General features: G+C 38.8%; 3 protein-coding genes and 2 non-coding genes across 5 annotated transcripts in view; 1 reads left to right on the top strand and 4 right to left on the bottom strand.

The window, feature by feature from the left end:
• The window catches only part of msrb1b (methionine sulfoxide reductase B1b), a 66,236-nt gene extending 61,569 nt beyond the window's left edge, over window positions 1-4,667 (bottom strand). Inside the window, exon 1 of the mRNA XM_072456156.1 lies at window positions 4,502-4,667. Within this exon, the coding sequence (XP_072312257.1) occupies window positions 4,502-4,556 (55 nt within the window). The 5' untranslated portion in view covers window positions 4,557-4,667. The remainder of the gene's footprint in view (window positions 1-4,501) is intronic.
• trnai-uau (transfer RNA isoleucine (anticodon UAU)) lies at window positions 2,306-2,399 on the bottom strand. The gene is made up of 2 exons: window positions 2,362-2,399; window positions 2,306-2,341 (listed from the first exon to the last, which is right to left on the bottom strand). It is a non-coding gene; the product is annotated as a tRNA-Ile (tRNA).
• trnai-uau (transfer RNA isoleucine (anticodon UAU)) lies at window positions 2,801-2,894 on the bottom strand. Its single transcript has 2 exons — window positions 2,857-2,894; window positions 2,801-2,836 (listed from the first exon to the last, which is right to left on the bottom strand). It is a non-coding gene; the product is annotated as a tRNA-Ile (tRNA).
• A 518-nt stretch (window positions 4,668-5,185) lies between the features above and the next one.
• Window positions 5,186-7,882, bottom strand: neurl2 (neuralized E3 ubiquitin protein ligase 2). Its single transcript, XM_072456698.1, has 3 exons — window positions 7,730-7,882; window positions 6,039-6,808; window positions 5,186-5,375 (listed from the first exon to the last, which is right to left on the bottom strand). Exons 2-3 carry the CDS (start codon window positions 6,787-6,789, stop codon window positions 5,260-5,262), a joined length of 867 nt encoding a protein of 288 aa, XP_072312799.1. The 5' UTR covers window positions 6,790-6,808; window positions 7,730-7,882; the 3' UTR covers window positions 5,186-5,259.
• A 3,228-nt stretch (window positions 7,883-11,110) lies between these two features.
• Window positions 11,111-27,082, top strand: part of tex2l (testis expressed 2, like) — a 16,438-nt gene continuing 466 nt past the window's right edge. The window contains exons 1-11 of the mRNA XM_072456469.1: window positions 11,111-11,184; window positions 15,638-16,988; window positions 19,196-19,396; window positions 20,183-20,453; window positions 21,747-21,997; window positions 23,117-23,266; window positions 23,350-23,449; window positions 24,716-24,848; window positions 25,295-25,429; window positions 26,182-26,391; window positions 26,462-26,582. Coding sequence (XP_072312570.1) covers window positions 15,678-16,988; window positions 19,196-19,396; window positions 20,183-20,453; window positions 21,747-21,997; window positions 23,117-23,266; window positions 23,350-23,449; window positions 24,716-24,848; window positions 25,295-25,429; window positions 26,182-26,391; window positions 26,462-26,582 — 2,883 coding nt within the window. The 5' untranslated portion in view covers window positions 11,111-11,184; window positions 15,638-15,677. The remainder of the gene's footprint in view (window positions 11,185-15,637; window positions 16,989-19,195; window positions 19,397-20,182; window positions 20,454-21,746; window positions 21,998-23,116; window positions 23,267-23,349; window positions 23,450-24,715; window positions 24,849-25,294; window positions 25,430-26,181; window positions 26,392-26,461; window positions 26,583-27,082) is intronic.

Genomic DNA, 27,082 nt, shown 5'->3' with positions numbered 1-27,082 from the left:
AAATAAAGAATAGACATTTTCAACAATGTAGGAATCAGAATCAGAGATTGTTTGCGTGATTGCAAGATGGTAATTTTGTTTTGACGAATAAAGAGTGGGAAAACATTATTGTCTTATAAGTACCACGCGCTGACCGATTGTACCACTGGAGCTTGGATCTTTATGGAATTACCATACAAATCAGAATCATAAAAGATCGATTGAAAAGATGGTAATTTTGTTTTGACGGATGAAGAGTGGGAAAACATGTGTATTTCACAATATATAAAATCCCACAAAGTTTCAGGTTTGGAGGGAGTTATGTTGGAAGAATGTGACTCGCTCTTTTATAACCCAAAGTGTCAAAGTGCACATTATTCACGGGGAGGGGTGAATGTTGGAGGGATTGTGGTTGCTAAGAGGCTCACCATTGTCATGTGTTCTAGGACTGTTCTGTTGCACAAAAATATTGGACAGAAATTAACAATGCACTGCAGACTGTTTTTGACATCCCCATTGGTTTTAGAACTATACAAAAAACTATACAAAAAGGTCAACAGTACCAAAATGCCTTTTTCTAGAGATCTGACACTTTAATCAGTTATAGTCAACATGATAAACAGCAAGTACAGTGAATAGCATAAGTACATAATGAAGCATGTCTTCCTTAGCAAATTGACAATATTCAGGCAAGACTAAAAAAGAGATGTTTTGTCTATGTTTGGGTTCATAATCATAAAGATTATTTGCATGATTGCAAGATGGTAATTTTGTTTTGACAAATGAAGTGTGGGAAAACATGTGTACTTCACAATATATAAAATCCGACAAAGTTTCAGGTTTGGAGGGAGTCATAAAGAATGGGGAAAATCACATAAGGACTTACACCAGCTGCACTTGTATATGTGACCAGACCACATTGTTTTAGGCGGAGTTAACATGGATAAATTCCTGTGGCGGCTGGTGGTACAAATTATGACATGACTGTGTTTTTGTTTTTTTTAAATGTCCAAAATTAAAATTTTTAACATTGACTGTATGGTTACTGTATGTTACATATTTCAAATACACATTTACAACTGAAATAATTAAGTAAACACACTTTCTTTTCACTTTTGTTATTGATAATACAATGACTTAGAGGCAGATTCCATTTGTGAGAAAATACATTTGACATAAAATTACATTTTACACTTTATAAAATGAAAAGAGCAAATAAAAAATCTCAGTGATTCTGTCACTTATAGTGCAGAGTAGCAATTACTACATTAAGAGGAAATAAAAACACAAACGATTGTTGGTGTTTCATAAAACAGCTTCTAAGTGGCATTAGTTACCCTGAACTACATGTGTAACATTTTACATTTTTATATTTAATCATCACATCCATTATTGCTGTATGGAAAGTTGTCATTTATAGCTTTCTTTCATGGGTTTTCTAATAACAAAAGCAATTAAGCGATACTTAATGCTTAGCGTTAGCCTTATGCAAGTAATAAACTAAAAAAAACTGCGTGTTTGTTGTCATGGTAACGGAGCACGGAGTTTGACGGATCACATGTCTCGGCTCGGATTGATACGAAATCAGCTGCTTTCAACACGAATAAAGCAGCAAACAGTTGAGCAGCTCATTCTGAGTCGTGTTGGACGTACCTTTTGTCACAGACGTCTGTAGATACAGTTTTAAGACGTAAACACGGAAAACACGGCGTGTGTGGCACTTCGGCGCACATGCCTCTGTCTCTAGCGTAAAAAGCGTAGCTCCATGGCTACTACGTTCAAAAGGGCGCTTTCTGGAGCGCCCCAAAGTCGCTATTTTCCTATGGAGAAAACCATAGTGACGTAGTCACTTTTGACTGATTTGATTGGCTAAAAATCCACATTTTCTATGAGACTCTGGGGCGCTTATCAAACCGCCCCACGGGAACGTAGAAAAGTGGCGCAGGCTGCGCCAGGCAGCAAACAAAGTATACATCTATATCTATTTATATATATATATATATATATATATATATATATATATATATATATATATATATATATATATATATATATATATGGATATATATATCATTATTTTACACATTTACACTAATTAGAATATAAGATATTTCTGAATAAATTATATTGTTTTTAGAGACACAAAAATTTACGTAGTTGGCAGATAGGGGGGCAGCGCCCTTAATGGACCAGCCGCTGCTGATTAATTGTTAGCCGAAGGAGTCATTGATAACAATAACTTCTAAACATTTTTATATTTGGGTGCATAAATTTTACGTGCTGAACAATGCAATATTAGCTCTTGCAAACTTAAGATTAAAGATATTGCTCCAGGTGAGGCTCGAACTCACAACCTCAGCATTACTCTGCAGTTTACTGTCTTATAAGTATCGCGCGCAGACCGATTGCGCCACTGGAGCCTGTATTAAAAATGGAAAAGAACATTTTTGACAATGTACGAATCAGAATCAGAAAGATTATTTGCATGATTGCAAGATGGTAATTTTGTTTTGACGAATGAAGAGTGGGAAAACATGTGTACTTCAAAATATATAAAATCCTACAAAGTTTCAGGTTTGGAGGGAGTCATAAAGAATGGGGAAAAAATCACATACGGACCACACTTGGAAATGGACAAATTTTTACATAAATGGGACCCATATCATGGACCTTGTGTGCCTGAAACCTTTTAATTTTTTATTGTTTGCCTTCCTAAATTTGCATTTCAAATTTTAGCCGATTCTTCTTTTTTTGAGCCCCATAGTCATTGCTAACAATAAATGCACAAAGATATATTAGCTCTTGCAAACTTGTCAGATTTTGCTCCAGGTGAGGCTCGAACTCACAAACTCAGCATTACTCTGCAGGTTACTGTCTTATAAGTACCGCACACTGACCGATTGTGCCACTGGAGCCTGTGTCAAGAGTGAAATACCAAACAAACCAAAATCATAAAAAGATTGATTGCAAGTTTTGGCCGTTGGGAAAAAATTGATGGCACAAACTGCACTGACGACTAAAGACTGGACGAATATCAGAACTGACATAAGGAGAATGGAAAAAAATCGGGTTAGGGTTTTGACATTTGACTTTTTACACCATATTGGCAGAGACCTTACTGTTGCATTCCAACTAGAGGTGGACCATCTGTCAGAATTTAGATAATTATGTAAATGTTGTTTTGAAGATAAGCAAAATTTGAATATCGAGTGTATCATTTGTTTATAGTACAAAATGCTGATGCAAAAAGAAAAGCTTATGTTGTAAACATTCAAACAAAGGTATAAAAGTTATAATTCTGCACTTTTGTGAATTACTTTTAGAGAAATTTGGCACTTGTCAGATAATTAAACCTCAAATAATACTTTAAAGGCATGTTGTTAGAAATGTGACATTCTGTAGCCTACATATTTTGCAAACATTAAATTTCTATAGAAACAATTTACTTCCAATCTACTTGTTACATTGTCATTTCTGAATCTTTATTGGCTTCTCTGTCTTGTAGCAAGCAGTCAACAAGACAATAAGACATCAATAAAATGAGCGCAAACAAAGGGCATCATAATATAGAATTCTTAGTCAAAATATGAATTTAATCTGGAGTTAAAGAGGCTTTTTTTGTAACAGTGTGTTCTATGTGTTCTACTTTGTGGATAGCCCTTTTTTTGCGTTTAGAGTGTTAAGGGCTCATTTAGGGCTGCAACGAACGATAATTTTGCTAATCAATAAGTCTAGAGAGTATCCTTTCGATTCATTGATTAGTTGTTTAGAATGCAAAAGTCACGAGATGAAACTATTTAAACTGAATTTTTACCCAGATTAACCTGTGATGGGAAGACTGGAGGAGCACATTCATGAACAAAAGGGGTTGTTTGCATCAAATACACTAAATTCACGCATTTTCCGTGTCATTTTCAGGCAACTGCAGCTCAATTTCAGTCATAAAACCACTTTTCTTTGCTCATGGCATGTTTTGGAACCTGTGTGTAGGCAATTATTCAAACTATCAATCAGTTGCAATCGATTAACTTAAATGCAGACCTAGTATCATTTTAAAGCTATTCGTTTCCATAATGTGTGATTATGTGGGAAATTTATCACGTTTGAGCAACAAGAAGACCTTGTTTGGGGGTTAAACATTTGGTCCATGTGAGGCTCGAACTCACAACCTCAGCATCACTTTGCACTTCTGTATCAGCTCATTAAACCAAATGAGTTTAATTAAAACCAATTTATATTCACACTAATAAAATGCCTATTATATCTTTCTTGATAGCAGTTTAAGTTAGAGACAAAAGCAAACATTAGCTATAGAAATCTTGCATAATAATTTAGTATATTTCTAAATAAACAAACAATGCTTCCACTGTTGTAAAAACACACACTGTAAGATCTGTTATCTCATCCTACCTTTTACAGAGACATAATATAGTCAAACATTGGTGCGTGACATAACATTTTACTGTGTCTTCTTAGATAATCCACACAGAAAACATCGTTACATCACCTTCAGTAATCTCACCTGGTTTGAAGTGATCCTTGAAGACCTCAGCGGCAAAAAACTGGCAGAAAGACATGCTGATTATCTATAATAGTCTGTTTTTTTATTGCAATGTAGTCGTATATTTTAAAAAAGATAGAGTCAAGTGTCCGCACTGGTCCGTTTCTTCGGTTTCTTCCTCTCCGTAGTGCGTCCCTCTGATCCCTCCGCACGTTTACGCAAGCTCCGCCTCCTGCAGTACGTGTCTTCCGCCGCCAGATGGCACTGTCTGTCCTCCAGCAGCAGCAAGAGGTTTTTGAATTTATACATTCTATTCTTTACTTTTTAACCGACAGATGCACTTGTAAACATGGTAAATTATTGTTTTATCGACACTGTATATGTGACCACACAAACGTTGTTTTAGTTAATTTGGTTAACAAGCACTTTGATACACGTTACGTTTGGCAATTTGTATGATCTGCGCAGTAATTAACAGTTAAATAACAAATGGAAATTATGTTATTAAATATAATGCTCCAGCTGAGGCTCGAACTCACAACCTCAGCATCACTTTGCAGGTTACTGTATACTTACTGTATAAGTACCGTGTGCTGACCACTTGCGGCACTGGAGATTGCAGACAACATAATTTACAAAGTCAAAAACAATACCAAAATTTACCGATGGTTGATTTTACTTCAACAAAAGTGGAGTGAGTTAATACTATTATGATCTTTATTTTTACAAATCAAACAGGAAGTGTACATCTCGGTTCTGTCTGTCATTGAAGATGATGTTCACTCGTACTTGCAGTAGTGTTTGAGCGCTTCGGGCAGCTCCAGCCAGTCTATGGCCATTCTGTGGACGATGTGCTTCTGAATGGCTTTTCTACACAGCGTCTGTAAAGAGGAGACTGGACAAGACAGACAGGGAACACGCTGGTCAGTGAAGGTCAGAACCTTTAATCCATGTTTTGGGATAAGACATTGTGTATTATTAAAGGGGACATATTATGACTTGTCTTTAAATTGATTCATGCATATGTGAGTGATCCTGTAATGTCCTGCAACGAGGGCTCAAGTGCTCAGCAAAATGTCTGTCTTCACCTAGCCTCTAACCCCGCCCACATCTCTATAATTACTTGTGTTAATTCAAGAATTCCAAGGCAGATTAACATGTGTAAGGTTCAAGAATGCTGTGTAGCTAAGAGAATCCACTGCTTGTTGAAGTGCAATTATGAAAAAGCGGAGCTTATCTACATCTAATCTAGGCTAAATGTGGAGGTTAAAGTCACCATCACAGATCAAGGTTTCCAATGATCAAAATGTAAAAATAAATTAAATGATGTATGTATGTTATAGTTTATTTAAAAAAACAAAAAAACATACCGTTATAGCTTGTTCTGAGATGAATAAGGTCTGTTGTTTTGCCAAGGGATGTAAAATGATAACAGCAATCAAAAGGCTGAATTTTCAAAAGCATAATTTTTCCTTTACTAAAAACTTGTATGGAAACTCAAGTCAGGGAGAAGTATAAACCTTTGCCCATAGATGTAGTATCTGATATTTGTACTTACATCCATACTCCACTTGAACTATCCTGACACATTTAGTTGCGGCGAAGACGTCCACCACGGCGTACAGCGGCTGGAGGGTGGGAATGCCCCTGGCTGATGGGCCCATGTCCTCTCCGTTGATGATGATGTGCATGTCCGCCAGGTCCTGCCCCTTTGACACGTACAGCACCCCAATCCTGCTCCGTCTGGCTGTTGGAGGAAGTGCGTTAGTCTTGTAGAGATCGTCCAAAATGTGGCTGAAGCGACCCGGTCTACTCCTTCCGACCAGTTTGTCTTTGGGGATGCAGACATTCTCGACAAACAGGTAAGAGTCAGTGAAAAATGATTTAGGTTTGGAGTTTTCCTCTTCCTCTGCAGGTTCTCCGTGTCCAAGTCTGTGCCCGCCTCCTGCCACTTCTCCCCCCACAACCTCTCCTTCAGCTCCCCCTGTAATCTTATTATGGTTCCGAGTTATGGCGAATACCCAACTGTACCCTTGGTCCATTAAATCCGGTATGGAATATTCTGGAACCACGTCCAAGTTGGTGGGGTTCTGCGAGGTCAGGCCGATCCGGAGGTGGCCGCACCATCCCAGTTCTTTGTCCTCGATTTCGATGAGGAAAATCTCGCCAGGGTTTAGAGGGTGTTTGCTGAAGCACACGCCGTTGGCAAAGCTCTCCACCCGTGTGGCTTGGGTTCCGGAGTAATCCAGCCGCACGTTGGTGCCGTGGATGGGGTGGAATTCCGTAAAGTGGTCTGACAACAGCTCCATAGCAATGACTGGTCTCTAACTGGAGATAGAATGAACACAGAATATTAAGGCAAATGTGATAATGGTATAGATATTGTTGATGTTTCAGATAACAATAATCCAGAAGAAATGTGCCACAACATGTAAAAGTATCATCCAAAGTGGACGGACTGTCAAATTAACCACTAAAATTGCAAAATATCACTTTATACTCTTGATTAAAGACACGTTTTTGTATCTGTAGAAAATATAACTAGTATGACAACCACTATTTTGATCTATATATCTTGTTGACCATATATTGGCCATCTCTGTAAGTAACTTTAAGTAAAGTTAATTTAACGTCAAGCAAATCAAGAAAAGCATGTACAATTATTATCACTGTTATGCAAGAAATGTGATACAATGTAAGATGTTTAGTTTGAGTTATTTCTGAGTAAAGAAAGAACTTTAAAATGTAAAATGCGAACCAGACATTCTAATCTACTACCGGTATTTGTAAATTTGAGACTGATGAGAAATGAGGACCGTTGCTATAGCAATAAACATTTTAATGGTAGATATTAAAGCTTCTGAATGGGGAAAATGTCCTCAAAATGTTGCATATGCAGTAAATACGACTTCTTAGATCAGTGTTTTTCAACTTTTAATGTAACATTTTAGTGATACAAAATTGCCGCAATTATGGTTATTAGGGTGATTATAGTGATGGTTTTACTTTCTTTTGATACTATACTTTTGATAATAGTCAATTATATCTGCACATGTGTATCTGCTAACTCCCACTGGACACACCTCTCAATACGAGTGTTGCCTGGCACAATGGTTTAAACTCAAGGTCCTAGAAAACACATTTTGTTTGATCTTCTTCAACTGCATTGGGCCGAACTGCAGCTCAAGCGCACGGAACAACAACATGACATCAAGCTCGCTCAAGCGAAATTAACTAATAATAACTTACTTGTCAATTCCACTTATCTTCAGCTGATCCAGAACAGTCGGCGACCAAGACGAGCTCATTGCGGAGATTCAAACAACTCGCCCCGACCTGAGAAGAAGTGAGCGGTCCGGCCTTTATCTACGGACCACTGACGGGGAAGATTCTGGCAGGCTGCTATTTTTGAACAGCTGCATGTGTCAACAGATGGCAAGGTATGCGACGTGTGTGTGTGTGTGTGTGTGAGTTGGGGGCAATCTCAGTGTCCCACACCAGCCTAGGCCTTAGCACTGCATTTTAAGGCAGAGTATTAGTTGCAGTCAACCATTGTGGCTCAAATCTTCTCTTCTAAATCCACCATAGGCTTCATATTGAGTAATGATGGTGTAATTAGCATGGAAAAGCACATGGATATGCTAAATATAGATTATGTAAATGGTGTGTAGATTCAGTTCATATGCAAAGTAGTGATTAAATCTACAGAGATAAGTAAGTGAGTGGAGATGGTCTTGAGGAGGACGATTAGAGTGCAAGAAAGAGGAATGAAGGAGGAATTATTGCTCAGAATTATATCAAATTGAACATCTTTTTGGAGGAGGTCATGTTACAAGTCTAAATTTAGTGGGATTTCTTTACTTTTTTGTCTTTTTTGTGTTGTTGTGTGAAGGCGTACTTGTCTTCCCGGCCCACAGGCTAAATAAAGTATCAACAAAGCACACTCTGATATAGCACAGGACAATCTGCAAAACACATGATATCATTCCTCACTTAAAATGACTTGAATTCAGAATTTGAATAACCTTTGGACTAAATGAGATTTATTTCTCATGTGACATTATTTCACAGGGTTCAAGGTATTTCTGACTGGTTATAAAATAATAAGTAATGTATTGATACAAGTCGGAAAGTAAAATAAATCTGGGTCTATAAAATGAACACTTGTAGATATATTTGGTCAAAATGTCTGAAATCAAGATTAAAATCCTGAAACATTTACGGTACCTCATCTAGAGAGTCATTTTTGCAGTGTTTAAGAGAAAATATGACAATTTTCTTTCCATACATTGACCCATCACAATTCAGGCAATACAGACTAAATCATTGCCATTCAACACAAAAAAATAGGGATTCCTTTCACCAAATTCTCCTCCAAACCATAACCTTTTACTGACAGAGGATTAACTGTAGTTTTCGATTAAAAAGACCCAAGCAATCTGATCATTGTTGATTTGAAATCATTGTTTCAATCAACATTTGATTGATTAGATAGCCCTACACTGACGCATAATACAGTACGTTTTTTTTATTCATTGTTTTATATTGCACCATATTGCCCAATCAAATTACTAGTGAATTTTGTATATGGAAAACTATAATAAAACCTTTCTGATTATGATCCCAATAAGTATAGTCTTCCCCTAGAGCCAAAAGAAGACGAAAAAATAACTGTTTTACGATGAAATAATGAACAATAATGTGAGTACGGATGTCACAATGTCAAATTTTAGTGTCACGATTATTGTGTGAAAAAACATCACGATTTAACGATAATTCACAATTATTACTGAGACTGTGTGAAATCTAACACATGTTTGTGACCGGCCATTATGAAATTGAACTGTCTGAACGACCAAATATAGACAATGTGACAAAAACGTGCTATACTATACGTACTATAAATTTAATTAAAACCGCTTAATTTTTGTTCGAAAATCACATTGCGATTGTTGTTTTTTAGTTCTTATGATTATATTGGGACCTAAATAATCACAATTATCAATCAAACGAATAATCCTGACATCCCTAAATGTGTTATAGCTTAACAACAGGCTAACAAGCTAAACAGCAAACAACTCCAAAAATGACACTGACGTTGTTGCACTGTTGTTGAAACGCTCTGAATCTCCTTGTCCAGTCTTTAGGTCAAACATGGGAGGATCAGTGAGCTAGTGTCCCAGCACCAGTGATGGATGGTGTGTATTTGTCTCCTGGCCCAGCTGCAGTGCCCTCTCCCTCATCTTGTCATTTCTAGGGCTTCCAGTGTGGATTATGTGGGCCAACGCGGAGGTAGTGAGGACGACCACAATGAGTCTTTTTCTTTCGGAGTCACAAATGTGTATTTCATGCTCCATATACTGGCTCGTAGACTGTTTAAAGGCGCAGGAGCCAGGATTCCACATTAAGCGTAAAAATGCTGGTGAGACAAACACCACTGTTGACATTGCCAAGTATCACGTCTAAAAATAAAAGTAAAAACTACACCTTCAGTTTTATATTTGTTAGAAATGTTTTGTGTTTTGTGTCGTTTCACACTGTGTCCACACCATATGTTGCACTCAGTACTAATAATGAACACTAACCCTATGGTACAGTCCAAGTTCTTTTAAAAAGTGAAAATGCAATGTTGTGTTTCTAAAGAGCTTCTATTTAAACTTTGCTTTTAAATATAAGCATAGATTTCTATTAAAGTGTGAAATGGTTGTATGCTCGAAAACATAATATATATGTTTACAACCGTTTCACACTTAAAATAACTGCAGTAGGTTGTATTCACGCTTCATGCCTTTATTCTATCATAGTGTATATTCTTACTTTTATAATTTATTGTTTTACATTGCACCATATCGTCAAAGTAAGTCACTAATTTGTGAAAGTTGTTCACTGAGAATGGAAATTCAACTGATTCTGATTCTGGTCACATCATTCTAGAATCTTTACAGTCCAAAATAGTCTTTCTTGTAATGTTTTATTTTACATTAATATGCACTGTCCCAATCAAATAAATTAGTAAATAAAGAAAATTGAGCTGGGGTAGAATTTGCTGTTTAACTGTCAGTGGTTTTGACCTGGTTTACAGCTCAGATCTCCACATGAAATGAAAACTGACACAAAGTGCAATGCCTTCTGAGAACTGTTAGGAGTGTTGTTGTTTTCACACAGAAATTGGTTCCAACATGATACAACCCTAAAGTTATGATTGTTGTTTGATTGCTGCATTTCCCATGGATGCACCTGGCTTCATCTGAAGTGACCCTATCACATTCTGAACGTGAACTATTGATAAAAGTTGTTGTGCGCTGGGTAGAATCCATGGACACCATACTGTTGCTGCTGATGAATGGGACAATGTATAATCTCCTGTAATCTGCAGTAAAGTGAGATTGAGATGTCAACAGAAAGAGACACACTGCAGTACAACTGCCATTAGATACAATATATATGTGACCACTGCAATTAGTTTGTAATCTGGATTAGCAGCACAGCCACGGTTCTCCTAATCACTCTGTGAGCTGTGATTCTCAACAGCACAGCATACATCTGGATACAGGCAATGGAGAGGAGCAGAGGAGAGAGAGAGAGAAAGCGAGAGAGAGAGGAGGCGGAGCTTCGCTGCACGGGGCTCCCATCACTAATGGAGACGCACTTAACTGAAGACAGAGCTGGAGCAGCTCGCACATCTCCCAACTCTGCCATTATTGGTAAGTAACTGCCTCTTTTGCTTGTTTTCTCATATATGTGTATTATTTACAGCACGGTGCACTCAAAGTGCATGTGACCTAATAACCAGGGCTCTAAAGGTCTCTATAGCATGAGCATGTTATTGCTTTGGATATGTTCATTTAGACTTTACAACGTAAAGCAAAAAACATTCTTAGAAATGTATAGATCCAACTCATTTTATTAGTACACATGCTATGATAATTAGACTTTTATCCACTCTACATTTACCCGTAACATTTACCCATAATATGAAACACTAAAGACCCTTTTATATTTTCCCATTACTGTGATATATTTGAATTGTATTGAAATAATATTTATTAAACTGAAAACTAATCAATGTTAAACGTTTTATCAGAATATCTGATGTATTTCATCCATTCATCAAACATGGTAGAATACAGTGGTTCTTGTATGTAAACAGGATGCTGTATTATTCATTGGCTTGGTTTAATTTATAGTGAGGGCTTCCATTGGAAATCCCATCAAAACATATACAATGCAACTACAAATCAAATCAAATCGGCATCCAAATGACTTAAAATATAGAATTGGATTATATTAATTCAAAGTCAAAAGAAACAAACATCCATGTAAAGCTGTTGTGCTCCTGGAGCCATGACTTTGAATAAACATCTGCTGTGTCTAGTCTAGACAATAATCTGAGTTCAGTTTTAGTTCACAAGGTCAGCTCAACAAATTAAAACAGCAGATTTCCCTCACATTTCAATTATGAATTAAAAAAAAAAAAAAATTGAGTGAATATTTGAATTTATTCTCTGTATAACACAGCATTATAACACATTAGCTAAAGCCATTTGAAAGACTGTTATTGAGCTAATAACGGAGCTCAGTGTGAGAGACGTGCAAGGACGAACACGCACTGTCCAAATGCTGGTTTAGCCTCTAATCCCACTGGGAGTGATTTGTCAGATTTCACAGTAAACCCGCCATTCCCGTTAATCTGAGATATTTAGTGTTAGTTTTTGATCAGGGTTTTGAAAACACAGCCATCTTCAGCACTCACAGAAACAGACTCTTATTGAGATGTTTAAGGCTGTAAACTGGAGCAGATGTGTCAGTGCTACAGTCACCAACACAGCAAGCACCTTCAGCCCAGTTTATAGAGTTAGTAACACTCATTTTCTGTCTCACTTAAATGCATTTTTGTCTTCCTTTGCCCTCATTTCCTCCATTGTATCCTCCTGTCTCTCTGCCTCTGGGATTATTAAAGATGATGACATAACACTCAAACTCTCCGACGGTCTGTGGAGTCTGTGAAGCACCCTAAAACCCCCCACACCTAATTAGGAGAAAATCTCGAGTAAAAAGATGCTTGTCATATTCAAAGACATTCTACTGTAAACACAGCACTGAAGGCATACACTTTTACCCCAGTCTCATTCCCATGTTCACAGTTACAAACCTGTCGAACAGCCTGCAGCAAAATAATCATTATAATGAATTGTATTTTTGTGAAAAAGCAACACAACCAGGCCCACAATTCTGAGGTGGAAGGAAAATAACAGTATATCTTTTGTGAGCTTGAAAAATGATTTCACTTTGTGGTTGTGACGTGACAAAAGGCGTACGAATACTGTCGCAAATATTATTTTATTTTAGCAATAACAACACCTGTAATGAAACAAATGCAACGCAGAAGTTTAGACGTTTTACAACTTTTATGAGTTTTTTACCTTGTTGTAACGGTATTCTGTCATTATTTAGATGTTTTCCTGCATGTTTGAATATCCCTGTGTTATTCTGCATTCAGAATATTACAATATTCACCTTCTCTCATCCCTGCCACTGCTCTGTAATAACTTGTGGATTCTTATTTTAAAAAAAATCTGACTGGTTCATACATTCAAAATGTCCCACCAGTTCTCAATAATAAAAACAAGTCATTGAATATCTGCTGCTTGCCACAGTGAAATGTCACTATAAATCAGCTTATCAGTGAACTAGATAAATATTAAGGTTTACAATGAACAATATGTAAAATAATGATTTATAAGATAAGATAAGATAAGATATTCCTTTATTGTCCCACATGGGGAAATTTCATTGATGCAACACAGGTAGATACAGAGGTAGATACAGAAGAACAGATCACTTATAGGAAGTCTGAAAAACACTTTCAGTAGAAGAGCTCCTATAAACAAAAACTCCTACAGACAAAACCTCCCTATATTTTCGTACATGTTCACTGTCGATGGCAATAAACCTTGCCTGATTCTGATTCTGAATATTCCCCAAAAGCATATTGTGTCTTCTTTTATGTCATATTGTGGAAAATCCCCGGCAAAGAAAAAGTACGGGTAAATCTCATAACGCTCTTTTAAATTAAAGGCATTATTGAGTACAGGTCTTTCTTTCACATATGACCTCCCTCGCCTGTTGTTATTACGCTCTTATTAAAAGATATTTTGACCACACGGCTCTCCTGGCTCCACTTCCAACATTGCGCTAAGCTCCGACGAGGCTCTAAATGCCGCCCGTTTGTGCGTCTGCGAGGTTTATCTCCCCACCGTCCATTTTGGGCGAGAGCAGATTAGTCAGAATCCACCAGCTGCTGTGGAATTGGTTGAAATGGTGCCACACGACGCTGCATAATACAGTTACATAAATGCAGTCAGCGAGGTGGGGTTTAAGTTGCGCAGGGAGCAGGGCACTTGACCCAGAGAGACCCTCGTGCCTATTGTGGTCCAGGTCTATCCCAGCACGGTGCCTGATCCCGTGCAACTGTGCTCTTTTCAGCCATTCTGTTTTTGCCAGTTGATGGTAGATTTCTTTTTTTTTTTTTTTAATGCTTCTGATTTTGAAGTCCCCTCTCTATTCATCTCTGCATTACATAAGAATTTATAAAGAAGCCTTTGAAGACATCAGAAAGAGAAGTGGCTTTTGGAACATATCGAATTTTTCCGAATGTTGCCCCGGAGTATAAGTCGCACCCGTCAAAAAACATATATAAGTCGCACTGGAGTATACGTTTTTGGGGAAATTTATTTGATAAAATCCAAGACCAAGAACAGACATTTCATCTTGAAATGCAATTTGAAATAATAACAGATGAGAGAACATGGTGAATAGGTGTACGTATGCTAACGCTAACACTTTCAGCTACATGACACATAGACAACAAACTGTGGTAAGTGTCTGGTATGTTAACGTAACACATTAACAGTTATTCAGATAACTATAGCATAAAGAACATGCTAACAAGTTTACCAAAGCATCAGTTTTACCCCAAATCAAAGAATCCATTGAATTCTTCTTCTGCGTCGCTTAGAGCCCAGAGCGCTCTCTTGGGAAATACGGTTGCCAAAGCTGTGTAAAACGTACAATCCGGAAAATACGGTTCGTAGGTTGCGTTCACGTTCTATAAATTGCTGATCATTTTTGTAACTCAATGTGAGATTTATTGTTTATGAAAGAAATATCCAAACTTATGATCTACAAATGTAAAAACCCTAACATTATTTGTTTGAGATTGGCTTTACAGATTTGTCATATTAATCTTATGGATTAAAGTCCTTTCAACTTTCAACAATCACATATTTGGGGTTGAATAATAGCAACACTTCCTGAAGATATTGTGAAACAATAATTTGCAAAGATATGAACCATAAACCATAGCAGCAAATCTGACCATCTAACAACAAATTCCACCATACAATTCTGCCCAATTTTAAAACGAACTAATAGTGGATGAATTGAGTCTTATCAAGTCATTTATTACAGCCATAATTATAAAGGTATAAAATATTTCCATCTATTTCTCAGTTGCATCTCATGTTAAGGCTTGACGTCACACTTAGACCCACTTTGTTTTGGGTGGGAATATGGCTTTTCTATTTATACATCCATAAAAAGGTTGACTATGTGGAACGGCAGCTATGGGAGAGGCGGGTGGCAAACTGTCTCAGATCACCAGGTTTAATGTACATTTATGCAGCTCATGAATGGATGCTGAAGAAAACAACAGATTCAAAAAGTTTCTGCAATAAAAAGTACTGCACTTTACGTAAATCATCTTTACAATGGAATGGAAAAATATGTATAAAATTCTCTAGAAAAATTAAAACATTTATTTGAATTGCTTGTTGACCAATGATCATCTCAAATCTTTTATCAACATTTAACGCTTTAAAAGTTCTCAAAATATGTTTTTACTGTTTAAATGCGTACATCAAAATCTGAATTTTGAGCAGACCTACTTCTTCCACAACTGAGTACAGCTCAAATAGACCATTCCAGAAAGAAAACGTTACATAATTGTTGCTTTTATACAACAAAATTAGCTCGACCCAAAATCCTAGAGGAAATCAAACAGTTTTATTTTTGGTTTGTTGTTCCACACAAACAGAAAGAACATTGTAAATCTGACTTTACCGCATCTGACCTGAATTTCATCTTTTCTCTTTTCAGTAACTCTTCAATGCCTTGAGTCCGCCATGTAAAGTTAAAAATGGCGGCCAGTGGAGAAAACGGACCTGGGGAACGAGAGGTCCAGGAGTCCCACGTCCTGCCCTCCAGCCTGTCTCCCAAAGGTGCCAACACCAATAGGACCAAGAGACATGTCCCTCGAGGCATTGTTATCCAGCTGACGGGGACAGAGGGGGAGTGGGACAGCATGGACGACAGAGAGCTCATCTTTTCCCTGGATGAGGATTACCCGACCATTTCTCTCACCAAAGAACCCCAGCTTTCGGATAACGATGACCTACTGCTGCGCGCTCCAACTCGCCACGTTCCGCTATCTTCTTCAATACCGAACTCATTGGGAAACTGCTCCGGTACTAGCTTTCTTTCCCCTGGCTCCTCCACGCCAACGCACCGCCCCTTCTCCAACCTGGTCAAGTCTCTCTCCTCCGAACTTGAATTCAAAGAAGGCGCGACACTTCGACCGAAACCTCTGGCGAATCTCGTCAAATCCATCTCCACAGAAATCTCTCGATCGGAGCCCGAGATATCGCAATCTAAATCGGACTCCCGACTCAACCTGCACCTCTGGAAGCAGCTGACGCTACAAAAGAGCGGTGGCGACTCCCGCACCGCGCCGCCTTCCCCGAGCGCACTGTCCCCGAGCGGCGAGGGCGGGAAAGGCCGCTTCTTCAAAATGGAGCTTGAAGACACCAAAAGGAAGTTATCGGAGGCGGTTCACGAACACTCCTTCAGCAGCATGTTCCAAAAGATCATGCGAGAGGAGAGTGGCGGTAGTCCCAAACGCACTCGTAAAAAACAGCCGGTCCTCTCGAGAAGCTTGGCCCAGGACGGTAGCATGGATTCAAGTATTGCAGAGTCTCCGGGAAAGAGCGTGAAAAGAACAGAGGAGATTCCGCACGTTTTCGAATGGCCGCCTTTTAAACATCATCGAAGGACATGCCCGGTTCACCAAAATCGGCAAAACCAAAGAGAGGAGGAGCTAGAAGTATTCACCGATGGAGATGTGGTGCAAATATCGATCACAGAAAAGGAAAAGCCCCCATCTCCGCCACATATCCCGGACGAGCCCCAGATTATCAGCGCTCCCCTCCCACACATGAGTTTGTTTTGCGTTGGCGTTCTCTCGTATGGATACTTCGTCTTGCCGTTAGGTCCATACTTCTCTGGCATGGCTTTTGGTGTAGCTTTGGGATTCTTGATCGGACTCTTGCTGATCAGACTGAGTACAACCAGGCCAAATCGGGCAGATCCTAAACATCGAAAAACACATAACATGCTCGGAGAGGTTGTTCTCACAGGTGACGTTGTGAGAACAGAATCTGACACCCTGCAGGTAAAAATAAGTCATCTGAGGGAATGAATCCTCACCTTTTATTTATCACCCATACATAACATTTAAAGACAACCTTTCAACAAGTGTGAAAACAAGTAGTAAAATCTAAAGCATGGTTTGCTCTGGAATTGCACCTGTTGAAATACTTCTGGAAGAGGTCAGATTTTCAGAGGAGTTTTGGCCTATTACAGCATAACACCTTCCATTTCCTACCCTTGCTACCTTGTTTTTTTGTTTTTTTTATTTCAAAATCTCTTATGGACCATTGGATAATTTTACAATCTGTTTTCGATCTAGTGCATGATACAACTACGATAATGTAGAAAGGCTAGTTGTCTTGACTATTAATACTCTCATATTTTCCAAGAATTAAAGGTGCCCTATGTAACCTTTCTGGTAGAAGGTCCGCCCCCTGCTTGTCACCGTGGAGATGTTATTGCTTTGCCAGGAGGGCATTAAATCTATCTGCATTTATTCCACCACGGGTGTGTTTATTTTAGAATTAAAAGCGATCTCCATGAAAACAAGCAGGTGGTGGACTCTCTTCCTCAAAAGTGACATTGTGCAGCTTTAAGATGCTGCTATTACAGTATTACAAGTAAAGTCAGCAAACAGTATAGCATTATATAATCATTTGGCTTCTTGCATAGAGCAATTTACAATATAGACCAACTCTGCATCCTACATCTTTAATATTGCGAGACAGGACCAAAAGCCTTTATGAAGTCCATCTGCCGCTAATCTCCAAACACCAAACACAATATGGAACAATTCAAAATACCAGTAAATGCTCTGAATGAAAGCCTCTTGCAGTGACCACAGTGCAGTTCAAATCCTTCATATTAAAATGTAGTGGAGCAGCATTAATTACTGCTCTGTCCTGGATGACACGGGACAAGAGAGAGTTCAGCTTCCACCACACACTGTCAGCTCCACAGCCAATTAGTGCAGGAGAAGTAGGAGTGTCAGGCTGGAGGCAGGTCGGTGGTGGGTTTACCGTCTCCATGGGAAAAACTGCTCATTCATTAGGAGTTAATAGTCCGAATGGCACTTAAGGACCAAACAGCATTAAGAGAGTATTCGTTTGAGCTTGTGCATTCAGTTGAAGTGTTATGATGGCTGAGTTCACAACAGTGCTCAATGGAGGTTAATTTGACAAAGTTGATTAGAGTCAATAATAATGCTGTAGAGCTAACAGAAATGTTGGTTTTCCGATTCTAGAAAGCAATGACTCCCTATCGATGACATGGTATTTTCTTTTTTTAAATATTTTTGGTCCCTAGGCTTTATTAGACAGGAGAGGGAAGTATGAAATAGGGAATGAGGGAGAAGAGAGGACACGCAGTAAATGTTGGAGTCGGGATTTGAACTTACAACACTGTGTCCACCTGGCATATGTGCTGTGCCTTAAGCACTCGACCTCCAGCCATTACTACATGGTGATTGCAATGGAAATATTGGTCGCCACCACCGAAGCGTTTAGGGTTTGATTCTGGGTCGTTACAATTTGCCTTTGGGCCAAAAAATCAACACATTTTATATTAGTGAAAATAATGGATGTAATCTGAAACCCAGCAATAGCCCTTACTCATAGTAAACATATGGAAAGTGTTATCATATATCAAAAATTTCATCAATTTGTATTTTATATTGGCCTGATAGTAGCATAGTGGTTGAGCTATATCTCTGGGTACTTTACTGCCTACTCACATATCAGATTAATAGAATAATCCGATATCCGATATATCAGATTTTGTTTTTGTATTTTTAGAGTAACTGTTGTATATGTTGTAACGTACAATTAATTTGAGCTCTCAGAATCAGACAGAAATCAGATTACTCACATCAGATTCTGTTTACATGACGTTTCAATAATCTGATAACTCCAGAAATCAGATCAGAGTTTGGTTGCACATGTAAACATAGTGTTGCTGGTGTAAAAACGACAAAACTAAATAAAAGGACTATTAGAAAAAAGAAAATGTACTGCCATTAGCCTTTATTTGTATTGGTTAGTTTACTATTTGGTGCACAATATATACACAATAATCTTTTTGTTGTTCATTCCTTTTAAAAGACTTGATTGTATGTTTACTTGATTGCGTGTTGTGCTGCACCTCATTTTTAGCACAGTGCCAAATGTAAGCCTTGTATGTGGAGTGGGCTCTGGTGCAGATTTACATGTGCTCTCTCATGTTTCCCCGCAGGGCTGGATGAATGAGGTGTATGACTATGACCCGCAGACCTACCACGCCTCTCAGTCTCACTCCGTGTTTGCCACTCTGGAGGGCTCCTGTCTGCGCCTGGACTCCCCACGAAACAACATCAGCCGCCGGGCCGCCTATGGAGAGAGGCTGCCCGACATGGTCCCTGTGAAGACACGCTGCTTTCAGCTCACAAACAGCAAGGTAAGAAGAAATCTAAGGCTGGTTTCACAGCTGAGCAAGGTAAGCAGAAACACATTTGTCAGAGTAAGCACCAAAAAGAACCAGTGTACAGGAAAACGTTTATTTATATCTTAGAGAATTCAAATAAAGGCATCTACAGAGCACAGATCTCAACCAAGGCTCAATGTGAATGTGTTTTATGTCGTACAGATCCTCCAATTTACCGGCAGCAGCAGTATTCATTGTATTTATTGTATTTGTATTGTATTGTATTCTATTGTATTTGTATTTGTCACAATAAATATTATTTATTGTGACACAAATACAATAAATACAATAGAATAGATAGAATATTTCTTCTATCCGCTGCACTGTAGGGCCCTCCAGGAGTAACGTGTTGTGAAGAGTGGCACATGTGCACTCAGCCTGGTCCTCAGATTAATGTTCCATCTCATTAATTTTGATGAGACAGCAAAAAAACAAAGCGTTGTTGTTTATATGTTCATTACATTTGCCAACGACAAATTGTCCTACTCTGTAGCTTTTATGCACGTTGTATTGTATACATAAAAGTCTAAATAATTGATGATAGTAAGTATGACTGATCTGTTCAGGTCAGAGTATGATCATAGTTCATAGTTGAATGCATATTTTCTTAAACAATCCAGCTCCATCATGTTTTTCAGACACATTTGGTAATTCACTGTGTATTCTGCACTATTGTTTCGATGATTCTCAGCTAGGCTATACTATCTGTGTGTCCAACTTCTGTTCTGACACCACAAACCGTGCTGCTCTTCCCTAAAGGTTTTCCTGCTGCCCTCAGTGCTGGCTCAGAAGAGGCGGTGGAACCCAAAGTACCCCCTGTGTGTGCAGCTGTGCGAGGGGGGCCGCTCCCTGGAGAAGGGGGTCGGGTCAGACGAGGACAGTGCTGAACAACCACAAACTCCAAACGCCTCCACTCTGTACCTGTTTGGACGCACGGGCCGAGAGAAGGAGGAGTGGTACAGGCATTTTCTGCTGGCGTCAGAGGAAGCGCACGGGGAGAGGGAGATCGACAGATGCGTGGGCAGATTGGGTATGTGGCAAGTCAATGCATTAGTCAAGAGAAGGCTACTAGAGGAGGCGGTCTTACACATGATACTTATGTGTGGATTATGGATTATATGCTCCAATTCTTAGCATTTCAATCCCTTTTGAGTGGAAACACTGGTCCAATAGAAGTGGGCGGGGTCTCGGAAAAACACTTGTATCTGTAAATGAGTACACACCATGTATACTTGGGGCTGTGCAAGAATCACATTTCAATCGCAATTATGATTGTTGCTGTAATTGTGTAAAATTAATTACTAAAATGCAAATACAAATGACTAAAATGATTATTGACATTCTCTTTGTGGAAGTCTACAAGTGACAAAAGCTTTATGTTGACAATATGAAATTATTTGAGCACCAGTTCACCGCTTTTAACATATTGTGTGCATTATTTCATGTTTTGTCCTTCAAATTTCTTCAAAAGTGAAAGATATATACGTAGGGTTAAAAAATGTCATGTAGTCATTTTTCTATCAATTTAAAGCAATATTGTGGTTTACAATGAACAAAATGTTAAATGATGATCGTCCTGTGTTTTAGTTAAATGCTAAGTCCCTGTAATATTTTGCTTAAATAGTGGCATTTCACCCAAGCAAGTAGTGGAAAGTCATTGAAAAACATCTATGTGACATTTCTCAACCCAATGTGGAGGATCTGGACAAGTTTTGAACAAAAGTTAGTGGATGGAGTTAGGGATGTGGGTGGGCATAGGGGGTAGGTGAAAACAGAACTTTTCTGAGCACTCAAACCTCATTTACAGGACAATATATAATTACTCATGCATGAATCAATGGAAATACTACACTGAGTAAGTTAATGATAAGGAAATGACACTGATAAAAGCTGATAAAAGTCCATTTTGTATAATATTTAACTTCAAAATCTTTAACCTTTAACTTCAAAATCAAGACTTGAAAAGACTCTTACCAGTAGTGGTTTCACCAAATACTTGTTTACTCTTTAGGGACCTCTACTACTGTGCTGTATTTGAGTGAGTTTATTTTAAAGTAACTGGCTTGTTTTGACTACTCTACTCACTTCTGTGAATAAATCATCAACTAAATGGGTCAATATTTCATTTATTTGACTGCAAAGTAGAAGCATTAATTTGTAAAATGCAGTTATTATTGTGTAACGTGACAAACCATCATCTCTATAGAACCATTATCTTATACTATAGAACCATTATCTCTATAGAACTTCTCTCTTCCACTTTCCGTCAGTGGTTATTTGTCCATCTCTGATTATCCCAATTACGTTTCATTTCTCTCTCCAGCTGACGTCCAGGCGGCTCTCCCATCAGAAGCAGCAGTTGTGGGCAGTGAAGATGACCCCTCCGCTCCCCCTGTACCGGCCCACGCTCCGGCCCCGCACAGCAGCCACAGCAGCCACAGCAGCACCAGGGGCCAAACGCTGCTCGACTACCACAGCTACATGAGCCAGCTCCTGTCCACAGCCGAGCTCACGCCGCTCTGCAGCCCCGGGGCCGGCAGCACCGCAGCCAGCGCCGCAGCCAGCCCCACCACAGTCAGAGGACATGTAAGTGCTGTCAAGCTGAAATGATCCGGAGACAAATCAAGTGGAAATACAGCCGAGAGATTTCTGTTGTATCCTATTTCTGAAGGTTTTATAACATTCTGATACACAATGAGGGCTGCAGAAAGGATATAATGTAGTTATTTTAGTATGTTTGTGGGCCCAATGCTACTTTATACTGCAAAGATTTGGCCCTGAGATTAAAAAAAGTTAAGAAACCTTGTTATAATATATTCCAACGATTGTAATTGTAATAACTATTGTAAATGTATCAACCCATCAAATGTCAGTTTAGCTTACAAAGAACTTGAGCTTATCCAGAACCGTGCATTTAATTGAGTTTTATCTTACTTACTGGAGTATAAGTCGCACCAGCAAAAAAATGCATAATAGAGAGGGAATTTTTTTTTATTTTTAAGTGTGAAAATAACAAATAATATCACAAATAAGTCACTCCGGAGTATAAGTATATAAGTATAAATATAAATATAAGTCGCAACCCAGCCAAAACTATGAAAAAGGGTGCGACTTATAGTCCGGAAAATACGGCAAAAATGGAGTAAATTGAAAAAAAAACTAAACGACCTAGAGCCAAATCTTGATTAATCTAGTGGCTTTTAAAACATGAATTATTACTTCTAAATGACATGTTTTCCTCTACAGGTCTCACAGTATTTGATCTCAATTGTTTCAATTATGACCCAAACATTTTGTGAATTTGATTTACCGTATTATCCAGACTATAAGGTGCGCTTTAAAGCCTTTCATTTTCTCAAAAAACAATTTATAATCCAGTGCACCTTATATATGGATGAATGAAAATCTCGCAGCAACTGCCAAAAGATTACAAAGAAAAGCTGGGCACTTTCTGCACATACTGCATTAATAAAGTTCGACTGACTGACTTATCCGACTGTTTTGTTCGCTTAATGCGTCTTATAGCCCAATGCGCTTTGTATATGAACAATTAACGAAGATAGACCATTCATGACAGTGCGCCTTATAATCAAGTGCGCCCTATAGTGCAGAAAATACGGTACTTCTCCATTATCAATTGTTTGTATGGTTTGAACAAAGACGTAAAGTATGTATATGAATGTCCATGTGCAGTGCACCTGTGATGCAGCGGAGTACCCTGGGAAAAGCCAAGCTGCCTGGCTAAACACTCTCATTGGTCGAATCTTCTGGGACTTCCTGCGAGAGAAGTGCTACGCCGACATGGTTTCTACCAAGATCCAGAAGAAGCTCAGCACGATCAGAGTACAGACGCGTTGAGCATGACCTGAAAGTCTTCATAAATACTGTTGTTTGAGTATTTTGTGTCTAAAGTTTGTCCTTTACAGTTGCCTTACTTCATGAATGATCTGACAGTCACGGAGATGGATCTGGGCACGTCCATGCCTCTGATCACGACGACCTCCAAACCTGAGATCAACGCCCGAGGTGGGTTTTACAAGTTTTATTTTTTGTATTTATCGTGTAGTATTACTTTAACGTCAATAACATATTACGCAAAATCCACTTTAATGATATTTTATCCTTGTTACAACAGTGTTTGCTCATCATTAGTTTATTCAAAGGTGTATTCTGATTGATTCATTGTTTCCCCTACATGCTGAGTGACACATGTAGGGTTTTTAAATGTCACACCGCCATTTTTAAATGTCAGTCTGCAAAAGTCAATGAACCTGCTTCACCCGCTTTAGATCAATATTGCAGTTTACAATGTACAACGTGTAAAATGATGATCTACTTATGTTATAGTTTAATTTAAGTACAAAAAGGTGCCTGGAAAAACACATTTTTTCTCCTTTAAGTGTTCTAAGGTAAATTACAAGTGGCACAGTGGGCACAGTAGGTTGAGTTTGTTTAACCACTAACCAGAGGGTGTTTGACCTCATGCCAGAGCCTATAGTGTTGTTGTGTAGCGTTGCTCGGCGAGACACTAACGTTTCCATTGATGCGATGTAAAACATGTCAAATCGATTCACATGGCAACAACAACTGAATGAAGGGACATGCTGAGAGTCGACAGTAAAAGCAAACAGAAATAACATTTCTGATTTAAGATGATTAACATTCAACTTTCTGTCCTTTGGGAGATCTAATCCTCCACTTGGAAATCTGGATTTTTGTAAACAACTTTGTCGAGCGCGACTTTTGAGCTTATCTTTGAGTATATTATTGTGACAAAGCATCGTTTGTGCCCCACCGCCAGTGTGCAAAGTCGTCGATGAACAAAAACAGTAAATCATGTTAAACGTTCGAAATCCCTCTCACACTCATAGACAGCCATGTGCAGACCTGTTGCTGTCGTGATTATTGCAGTAAAGTAGAGCCAGTACAGTAGAGCGGACATGGTTAAAGAACTGTAATCGACATGGCAGTTATTTAACCCTGGCCTCTGAAATCCACAGCATATTGACCCGAGTGTGCGTGTTTGGAATCAGGAGCTGGCCGCGGCTCCAAATGAGCGGGGGATTTAGCATGTGGCCGACCTCATGCTTGACCAGTTGTTTTTTTGATCCCTCTTCATGCGTTCGCTGTTACACAACTCCTCCAGCAATTATCCGGCTCCACGTCGCCCCGCTTCATGTAAATCAGATCATCAACGCGTGTGGTTCAGACATGCATTAATCACCGTAAATGCTTTCAGTGTCATATGGTGATTTGTGCTTGGAATTAAATTGTGTTGCTTTCCATTTGCAGGTCTGTGGCTGGAGTTGCAGCTCGTCTACAATGGCGGCTTACAGATGACCCTTGAGACCAAGTTTAACCTCTCCAAACTGGGCAAAGAGGGCGGTCAAGAAGCAGAATGCACAACGGATATAAAAACGTCGCGGTTAGTGCTGAAAATGAAATATAATCACATTTCTGTATGTATAAAAGGTATGAAAACTGTATTTAAAGGGGACATATGCTAAAACAACTGAGAATTGAACCTGTATTGTCCTGCAACTGACGCTGGAGTGCTCACAAAATGTCTGTTTTTACCATGGATGTATTATTTTTTTTATTTGTCACCTACCCCCTATCCCCGCCCACATCCCCTGTTCACGTTGGCTTCACTGAAACAGAGCAAAAAGGAGCTTAAAACTAGATATATTTGTTTATTTATGGTTATTGTTACATTGCTATTATGAATCATTCACTTGTCATAATTTATTTGTTCTTTTTAAGTTTAACAGCACGAATTCAGCGGTTTGTGATAACGATGGGGCTCTGAGAAGGTTTTTGGGCAATGTAGTGTAAATGTACATGTTTGTTTTCTTCTCAAACGTGGCGCAGGCCGGTCCTCAGTGTATTAGCAGACAGTGATGAGGAGTCCTCCAGCGCTGGATCATCTGACGAAGAGGAGCTGCTTCTGTCTGAGCCTCAGGGGCCTGTGGGAGACAAGGGGCCCTCCACCACAACAATTGAAGGGTAAGGCCCTCAGATGTCTTCAGCAAGGACTACTTTCCGTGGGTTTCAGTCTCGGAATGATGAAAAAGGGGCTCTGTTGCCAAATCAATTAAAAAGTCAACACATCTTTTCAGTGGTCAAAAGTCCTCAAAATGTTGCCTAAAACACAGATAGTTGAAACGAATACTCTTATTATTGTTATTCATTGTACTGTAAAGAAAAAAATAACCATTTTAGTTTGCAATACGAGGACAAATGTGCAGGAAATTAAATATTATTATGCAGAAGCAAGCAGGATGAGCATTCTCCCATCAACTGCAAACTGTCATCGTGTCCCTGGGCAAGACACCTAACCCACATAACCTATTAAAGTTATTATATATTATATACAGTAAAATGCAGCTAATTGTAACAGCAAAGGAAATGCAAATACAAAAGAAAACTGCCAAAATTACTAAACTGGTTCAGAAATATTTGAAAGCTAAAACTCTCCAGCACACGCAGGGCAACATTGTAAAAAAGGTTAAAAATTATAAATACAAATGAAAGTTTAGAAGCTCTTCACGTTTTCTTTGGATTGGACTTGTTGCTTGGTTAAATTGAGTCATCCTAGCTCAACATCATTACAGAAACGTGACTTTTCCCTCCTTTTGTGACACGCACTGAGCCAAAGACGAAGAAATAAACAGTGTCGTCTTCACACTCCAGATGGCTCCAGCTTTATTTACATTCGACTCAGGCATATTTTCAGCTTCTCTAATCTGCTTTCACAGAGCCGTGGGTGGCAAGACCGGGAAGAAGATTCTGAGATTTGTGGACAAAATCGCCAAGTCTAAGTGTTTCCAGAAGGCGGCGGAAAATGAGTTTATTAAGAAGAAGTTTGAGGAGATGTCCAACACGCCCCTGCTGCTCACGGTGGAGGTCCAGGAGCTGTCTGGGGCACTGGTCGTGAACATACCGCCGCCCCCTACTGATCGGATATGGTAAATTACATCTGTCTCACTGCCAAAAGAACATGTTGTATCAGTTTATTACACAGTTTATGTCATTTAGGTACAGTTTCTGCTCTCCGCCCAAGCTGGACCTTCATGTGCGTCCTAAACTGGGTGAGCGTGAGGTGACTTTCTGCCATGTGACCGAGTGGATCGAAAGGAAGCTACAGGAAGAGTTTCAGGTGAATACTTAACAAACCCTTTCATCTCTTCATTTAATTTGTCTTGGGGGAATTCTGGTCGTGTTTGAATTTGCTCAGAATGAATCAAAATTGAAATGTTACAAGGCAAGACAGGAAATACTTTTGTGTTCATAAATGCAACAATATTCTGATTCATGACTTTCTGAATGATTCACAATTAGGAGCGTTGCAATAGCGATGAATAATACGAAATATTATTAGTCTTTAAATGTTGCACGTAATAGAAATCTCCAAAATTAAAATGCATTGCTCAGAAGCAGATGTCCAAAACGTTTCTACTTTTGATTAAGTTTCGGGAAATTGCCTTTTTTAGATCATTTTTCTTTCTTTCTTTGGACCAACACTATCTCACACTTTCTTTTTGCAAATGTATTTTCTTATTTCAGGCTCAGTTATCTTGAAACTCTTGACATTTATTTTAATTAACACGATACATTTTTTACATCACATAAAGAATTAAATCAAACCTTCAAAATGTA

This window comes from Eucyclogobius newberryi, unplaced genomic scaffold (genome assembly GCF_026437365.1).
Source record: "Eucyclogobius newberryi isolate DKJ021-1_F unplaced genomic scaffold, fEucNew1.0.hap1 SCAF_20, whole genome shotgun sequence".
NCBI lineage: Eukaryota > Metazoa > Chordata > Actinopteri > Gobiiformes > Gobiidae > Eucyclogobius > Eucyclogobius newberryi.
The sequence above is the reverse complement of the archived record's forward strand: the minus strand, read 5'-3'. Positions and strand labels throughout refer to the sequence as shown.

Bases quoted from the DNA above. Each gene is read 5' to 3' on its own strand.
- neurl2 (XM_072456698.1), bottom strand. From the start codon at position 6,789: ATGGAGCTGTTGTCAGACCACTTTACGGAATTCCACCCCATCCACGGC. The intron at 5,376-6,038 runs GTAAGTACAAAT...TGTCTTGTCCAG, and splicing joins AGTTCAAGTGGAGTATGGAT to TCTCCTCTTTACAGACGCTG.